This window comes from Scylla paramamosain, chromosome 33 (genome assembly GCF_035594125.1).
Source record: "Scylla paramamosain isolate STU-SP2022 chromosome 33, ASM3559412v1, whole genome shotgun sequence".
Taxonomy (NCBI): Eukaryota; Metazoa; Arthropoda; class Malacostraca; order Decapoda; family Portunidae; genus Scylla; species Scylla paramamosain.
In genome coordinates, this window is record NC_087183.1 from 5,984,868 (window position 1) to 5,993,060 (window position 8,193).

An 8,193-nucleotide genomic window follows, 5' to 3' on the forward strand; every position below is an offset into this window, starting at 1 on the left:
TGAACTTCCTTCTTTCCACTGTCAATCTTTGAACTTTTCTTTCCACTTCCAGGGAGAGGATTGACCCTTGAACTTTTCTGCCAGACAAGGGATCTTTGAACTTATTCCTGCCTGGGAGATAAGATTTGAACTTATTCCTGCCAAGGAGACAAGAGACCTTTAAACTTACTTCTGCCAAGGAGCAAGAGACCTTTGAACTCCCGCCACACGCCATGAACTGGGTGGGCGGGGTGCGTCGCCGAGTGCTTCAGAGGGACGAGGTGCGGCGCCGCCAAGATCTCTTTTTCGCTGCCCACGCCCTCCTGGCTCAAAAGTCTGCCAGCGGGAACACCACACAGTAATCACAGTACATGGCGTATGATTTGAATTCTGTAGATCTGCAGTTATCATAACCAACGATAAAGTGCAGTCTAGGTTTATTCTGGTATTTTGACTTTTTTCCATATTTTATGATTACATCTTGTTCTTTACCTGCCCATGTGCACTTTTCCTATTTCATAACTTAACGTTTCCATTCTCTCCTGTATAATTTCCATATGATCTATGTATTTCATGTTTATGCAGATTCATATTCTTCAACTTATAATATTGATCTCGTAGCCTTTCATTCAATCACATTAATGTTTCATTACTCCAGCCCTTAACCATCCTTTCCGTTTCTACTGTAGTTTGTTCCCTGATACACCGAGAGAATGTTCAAACACCACTAGTACTTTTATCATCCTTGTTCAGAGTACCAGCAGAGAGATCCCAAGTTAGTGGCAGTACCTATCTCACGGCAAGGCTTCCATCAGGATCACTGGCTAGCAGGACCAGGATTAGTAAGTATAGATTATTTTAAAATCAAATTACTTGCTCACTCTATCTGCAGAAGCATTGATGTGTCTATCAAGCAGTCTAGTAGTACAGTATTTAAAACCTATAGATGAGATGCTTAAAAATTAATATCACAGGATTAACTTTTTAATCAATCCACCTGTTAGTGTTAAATTTTGCAAGTTATGTCTGTAATGTACTATTTACAAATATTTATCAATAACTGGAAACCTTTATCTGAAAAGTATATAACCAGGTCCCTACATCTCAAAGTTTTTTTATGTACTTTTATGGTATGTTTAAATATTAGTAGACAGGACAATAAGAAGTTGATTAAGGGAGTCTTCATTCTTGGCAGGCCCCCGTAAGTGGAGGAGTGATGACCTGGTGTGTGAGAGGCTTAAACGAGGACAGGGCTGGAATAATTTCTCCAACTTCTTGCAAAAAAAGGTTTCTCGTTGATAAGTCTCTCTCTCTCTCTCTCTCTCTCTCTCTCTCTCTCTCTCTCTCTCTCTCTCTCTCTCTCTCTCTCTCTCTCTCTCTCTCTCTCTCTCTCTCTCTCTCTCTCTCTCTCTCTCTCTCTCTCTCTCTTCCTGTAAATAACATCAATGACAATAAAAGTACAAAGCTTGAATACTGACACAAACCAATGCTCATGATTTTAACACAACATATAATCATTCAATTTAGAAACAGAGTGGGTTACAGGCCAACCATGCTGCTGACCTGCAGCCTCGTAGGAAGGGTCACAGCAAAGCTGCCAAGAAGGTCTCCAATACTTCCTTCCCTCCTGTGCGTCCTGCCTCCATACATGGGCCTTTCTCTCGGTACTTGCTCAAGGTAAAGGTCTCTCTCTCTCTCTCTCTCTCTCTCTCTCTCTCTCTCTCTCTCTCTCTCTCTCTCTCTCTCTCTCTCTCTCTCTCTCTCTCTCTCTCTCTCTCTCTCTCTCTCTCTCTCTCTCTCTCTCTCTCTCTCATGGCCATTGAGTTAAGGATATACATATAACATCTGTAGTGATTCACTTAATATTAATGCATAATTATTTGTTACTGCATAAGAAGACATAGGGAGTTTTATGTAACTTCTATTCTATAATTATGTAACCTATCTATAAACCAAGCTGAAGACATCACATTTTGTCTTTAAAGAAACTTCACATTTTCAGCTGGAGCTCCAATCTGTTGGGCTGAAATTGGATGAAGGAGAAGAAAAATTGGGCTCATGTGAGAAGCAGGGGCTTCAGAGTAGGACCAAAGAGCAGAGAAAGGAAAGGGACAGCAGGAATGGAAGGCTGGCCAGGGAAAGCACTGCACGTGACAGAAGCAGAGAGGGGAAAGAAATTAATGAACAACCCATGAATCATGATGAAACTACAAAAGATAATCTTGAACTTCAAGATACCAGAACAAGAAAGAGACACACCAGCAGCAAAGACATTGATCTCAGTCCTAGACATAAAACATTGAAGAGTAAAGCACCAAAACATCATGATGAAGGCAATACTAACCCTGGTGATAAGGAAATCAGAAGGAAAGGCAACTTAAATAATACACCAAAGGAAAGAAACAAACACCTTAGCACGAAAACCCCTGAGAGGACTCACTGTTGTAAAGCACACAGAATCACAGGACACACTTCTGCAAATGCCCATGGTAGTCAAGCAATTACTCAAACAAAAAGCAAAAATATTAAAGATTCTTCATCTGAAAATACAGTGCATAGAGAACATCAGTGTAATACCATAAATGCCAAAGCCTACACAGCGAATTCCAAAGATGTAGAAGCTAATAAAAGCTTGAGAAACTCTGATTGGAAGCAGCAGGAACAAAAGTCAAATAAGAGAGACAGTGATAAGAAGTCTTCAAGTATGGAAGAAAGACACAGTAAGAGGACACACAAAACTTCTAGTTTGCTTGATGGAGCTCCTCGGCTAAGACAGGTCCTCTCTCTCACTCCAGAGCGTCATAGGGGCAGAATTTGGGCTCCTCTGTACCTATCCACTGCTGAAAGTTCTTCACAAGGAAAACAAGACATGGCTAAGAATGTGAATCAGATGAACACTGACAAGAAACAAGAAACACAAAAGAACACTAACTCTAGAGAGAAATACAAAACATTACATAAGCCTAGCACGAGTAAGGTACAGAGAGAGTGGGAGGAAGCTCGTCTGACAATGCTGCTTGGCACACAGTTCAAGAGTTCCTCAAGTAATGACAAAGATAAACAGGAAGATGAAGGTAATGGAGAAAGTAATAGTACTGCAGAAATAACACATAAGTCTTCAAATCCTCCACCCACACATTATGAAGCTGATAAAGCTAGAAAAAGTCACATGACATTTGACTCACCAGATACTCATCAAACAAGAGGAAAAATCCCAGACACCAAAACAAGTGAAACCCCAAAGAGGGGTGACCATATCAGCCAAAGACCCAAGCTGAGTACTTACACCCGCACAGTTTACAAGATTGAGAGTGGACTGAGTTTTGCACGAAAGAGGAAGGACAAGACTCCCTACCTTGACAGGAGCTTTGGCACTCCCTGGCTAGGTGGTCCCATATTTGACACCTCTGGGAGCAGCTTCTCTTCAATCCAGGACCCCAACTGACCCCACATTGGAAAGGTCCTGTGAAGATCCTCTTGGGAGTCAAGGAACAGAGTTACACCTCAACACCACCATACATTCCATCACCACCACTCAGTATCAAGAGCAGGAGGAAGAAACAGATGAGGCTCAAACCACCATAAAGGAATATGGCATTAATCAGAGCCAAAAGCATCTATTTAATAGCCAATATACATCCAAAGAGGCTTGCAGCCCTCTTTCAGTATTACATGGATATGAAAAATTTAAAAACAACAGAGGGACCTGGATGGTTAATAAGAGATATGCTGACTTAGTCACTGATCCTCACCAATCTGTCACACACCAATTCAGTGATGAAAATAAGAGCCTGGGTTCATTGTACTTTGACCCACATAATTCTCATTGGCTTGGAGCACATGAGAACAAAATATTACCAACACAACACCAATATACTTGCCAAAATGAGGGTAGCACTGAAGGAACCTCAGACATGGCAAACCCTTCAGCAACTCACACTCAGGTGCCTTTAAGCAATAAACATGACTCCCAGAATGTAAGCTACAGACAGTATGGTAGCAACAGTAATCACAGGCAAGTAATGACTGAAAATTATAATTTTCTTGAGTCAAATGAGATGTTAAACTATTTAAACCATTCTAGTGGTATGGTCTCATTGAAGGCAATACCATATCCAGTCAACATACCAACAAGTCACTTTATGGCAAAAGAGTGTGACACAAACCAGGAATTATTAGTCTGCATGTCGCAAAACCCTTTAGTAGACAAGCCACTTGCATACAATCACAATAGTCAGTTCCATCAATATTCAGAGGCTCCAAAATGCCACTCCTCTTTACAATATCTCACATCTCCAATACAAAATGGAACAAAATGGCAACATGGGAATGAAAAAAGTGAAAATAGTTTCATGTATTACAATGAATATTTAGGATATGATGATATGAGACAACAAGCTGTAATTGATGTGAGGGAGCAACACCTGAGACATGACATCATGGGAAGCTTTCATGGGAGTTTTGCATATGGCAGGGAGGCACAAACTACTTCTTATCATTCAGGTAATACTCTTCTTTAATTTCAATCAGATGAGTGTGAAAATTCATGAAACACAGTATCTTTCAAGAAATAGACTTTTTTTTTTTATGGATAAATGTCACAACTCACTAATCCAATTTTTGAGACTTTGAACATTATTAAGTTTGCTCTCCCCCAGTCTGAAATTTTAGAGAGATCAGAAGTCAGGCATTCTGTGGCTTCCCTGCTTACTTCCTCCTTACTTCCTGAAAGGTTGAATATCTATGAAAAGACGTGGAAAAGTGCAGGATGGTATCATCAGCATAGGAGTGGATAGGACAAGAAGTTTGGTTTTAAGTCATTGATGAATAATAGGAAGAGAGTGGGTGACAGGACCTTGAGGAACACCACTGTTAATAGATTTAGGAGAAGAACAGTGACTGTCTGCCACATCAGCAATAGAACAGTCAGAATGGAAACTTGAGATGAAGTTACAGAGAGAAGAACAGAAACCGTAGGAGGGTAGTTTGGAAATCAAAAGCTTTGTGCAAGGACAGAAACCGTAGGAGGGTAGTTTGGAAATCAAAGCTTTGTGGAAGAGCTTTTGATATGTTTAAGGCAACAGCAAAAGTTTCACCAAAATCTGTAAAAGAGGCTGACCAAGACTCAGTAGGGAAGGCCAGATCACTAGTAGAGTAGCCTTGATGGAACCCATACTGGAGATCAGATAGAAGGTTGTGATATATATTTAAAAATCTTCCTGTTGAGGATAGATTCAAAAACTTTAGATAGGCAGGAAATTGAAGTAATAGGACAATAGTTTGAGAGATTAGAATGGTCACCCTTTTTAGGAACAGGCTGAATATAGGCAAACCTCCAGCAAGAAGGAAAGGTAGATGTTGACAGACAGAATTGAAAGAGTTTGACTTGGTAAGGAGTAAGCATGGAGGTGCAGTTTTGGAGAACAATAGGAGGGACCCCATCAGGTCCATAAGCTTTCTGAGGCCAAAGAGGGCATGGAAGGCATCATTGTGAAGAATTTTAATAGGTAGCACAGTCAGAGGGTGGAGGAGAGGGAGGAACAAGCTCTGAATCATTCAAGGTAGAGTTTTTAGCAAAGGTTTGAGTGATGAGTTCAGCTTTAGAGATAAAAGAGATAGCAGTGGTGTCATCTGGTTGACAAAGAAAGGTAAGATGAAGAAGCAAAGTTATTGGAGATGTTTTTGGCTAGGTGCCAGAAGTCACAAGGTGAGTTAGTTCTTGAAAGATTTTGGCACTTTTACTAATAAAAGAGTTCTTGTCTAGTTCCGGACAGAAATATAAAGTGCATGAGATTCTGGTGATGGAAGGCTCAAGTGCTTTTTGAGGGCCACCTCTCTATCACGTATAGCACGAGAACAAGCTGTGTAAAACCAAGGTCTGGAAGATTTAGGTTGAGAAAGAGTGAGGAATGTACACCTCCATGCCAGACACTATCACCTCTGTTATGCGCTCAGCACACAGAGACAGATCTTTGACACAGAAGCAGTATTCATTCCAAAGAAAATCTGTAAAATACCTCCTCAGGTCTCCCCAACTAGCAGAGAAAAAAATGCCAGAGGCATCTCTGCTTAGGAGATCCTGAGAAGTGACTGGAGTGACAGGACAAGATACAGATATGAGATTGTGATTGGAGGAGCCAACAGAGAAGATAGGGTATCAGCATAAGCATAAGGATCAGAGGTTAGGAAAAGGTCAAGAATGTTGGGCGTATCTCCAAGACAGTCAGGAATATGAGTAGGGTGTTGCACCAATTGCTCTAGGTTGTGAAGTATAGCAAGGTTAAAGGTTAGTTCACCAGGATGGTTACTAAAGGGAGAAGAAAACCAAAGCTGGTGGTAAACATTGAAGTCTCCAAGAATGAAGATCTCCGCAAAAGGGAAGAGAGTCAGAATGTGCTCCACTTTGGAAGTTAAGTAGTCAAAGAATTTCTTATAGTCAGAGGAGTTGAGAGGTATACAGAACATATAAATTTAGCTTGAGAGTGACTGTAGTTGTAGCCAGATGGTGGAAAACTCAGAAGATTCAAGAGTGTGGGGACGAGAGTAGGTTAAGTCATTGTGCACGTAGATGCAACATCCAGCTTTGGATTGAAAATGAGGATAGAAAAAGTAAGAGGGAACAGAAAAGGGGCTACTGTTAGTTGCCTCAGACACCTATGTTTCAGTGAGGAAAAGAAGAAGAGGTTTAGTAGAGGAGAGGTGGTGTTCTACAGATTGAAAATTAGATCTAAGACTGCAAATGTTGCAGAAGTTAATGATGAAAAAGTTGAAGGAGGCATCAAGACACTTAGGGTCGATACCGGAAGAGCAGTCCAACCTGGGAACATTTGTGGTCCCCTCCCAGATGGGGACTCTGAGGCTGCTGTAGGAGTTGCCATGATAATTTTGAATTTTGAGTGAAGGGTGTGTGTGTATAATTAGGTGCTTGTAGTTTTGTGTGAAGGAAGAGAGTTATCTTTAGAGGGCAGGCTGTTGTGAGGCAAAGGGAAATATTCAGTGTGGTCACAGCTGGGTTCAATGATAGGTTCACAACACCCCCCCTAATCCAGTGCTTTAGACCTAAAGAGAAGTAATTATCATCTTGCCAGGTGCCTACTGCCTTCTCCATCATAGTCATCAAGTAACTGAGAGCTTTTAATGCAATTAGCCCTTTTCTAGATATGTAGGGTGGCACCCGAGAGAAAAAAAAGGACAATAAAGGAATTGGATACAAGGAAAAACAAACAGGGATTTGTAAAGGAAGACAAATCAAGAAAAGAAATAAATGAAGTTATGTTATACTATGCATGAGTATAAATGGCAATCTTGAAGGCCTTAAGTGTAAAGAATCATTTTTTTTTTTTCTTTTCTTTTACTCAGGTAACCAAAGAAGAGTGCTTTGATTCATGGAGGGATACATGGAATGCCTTGCAGCCTTCTTCCTTTTCACAAAATGAGAACTTCCTCCCCAGTAGCTACATGTGAGGCTACCCCAGCACCAGCACCACCACCATGGCACTGTCACATGCTGGGATGGTGTGCAAGATGTCATTTGTGTCTATGATGAGAGAATTTATCAGCTTTGGTGAAGTTAGAAAATAAAAAGGTTAAAAGATATGAGTAGAATTTTGTGGTATTCTTCATATTTCCAGCTTTGAACAATGAACTACAATATAAATATACTGACATACAATGCAACAGTTTGCACATCCAGGTGAGGATTGCACAATTTCATTCATGCAAAAAACAATATCCAACAATGACTTAAATTTGTGTTGAAAGCCCTTAGAAGGGAACAACCATACTTAAACTTACTGAAATCATACAATAGAACATATGATTGAACAACAAAAGCTCATACAATGTTGAAAATTCTTAAGCTTAAAATTAGCGTTGTTACTAAAGCAACATTAATTGTTGGTTACAAAATATATATGGTCTTCACAACTATAAGGTGAACAGATCTGATTACCATCTAGAATAGGTATACATATTGTACCACTGAATTTCTGTAAAGTTGAACATAATCTGCTTTGTTCTCAAGAAAACAGCAGTCCTACATTGTATTTCCGTACTTCAAAACTTTATAAAACAAACTAGTATTAAATTCTAAATTTTTAGGTGGACATGTATAGTTTCAAGGAATAACCCATCACTTGCTTCACTGCCACCAATGTCCTAAAGGGTGGAAGTTGTGAGGGTAAATAAATACAACTGAAGTAGGTGGTTCAAGAA

At 40.1% G+C, this 8,193-nt stretch overlaps 1 protein-coding gene across 3 annotated transcripts in view; it reads left to right on the forward strand.

Moving 5' to 3' along the window:
• Window positions 1-7,584, forward strand: part of LOC135089550 (uncharacterized) — an 8,002-nt gene extending 418 nt beyond the window's left edge. The window contains exons 2-7 of one of the 3 annotated variants that reach the window (XM_063985227.1): window positions 53-355; window positions 733-821; window positions 1,175-1,266; window positions 1,507-1,656; window positions 1,982-4,482; window positions 7,339-7,584. In XM_063985227.1, coding sequence (XP_063841297.1) covers window positions 351-355; window positions 733-821; window positions 1,175-1,266; window positions 1,507-1,656; window positions 1,982-3,424 — 1,779 coding nt within the window. In that variant the 5' untranslated portion in view covers window positions 53-350 and the 3' untranslated portion in view covers window positions 3,425-4,482; window positions 7,339-7,584. The remainder of the gene's footprint in view (window positions 1-52; window positions 356-732; window positions 822-1,174; window positions 1,267-1,506; window positions 1,657-1,981; window positions 4,483-7,338) is intronic. The other 2 variants (XM_063985225.1, XM_063985226.1) reach the window with 2 other exon arrangements.
• The last annotated feature ends 609 nt before the right edge of the window (window positions 7,585-8,193 follow it).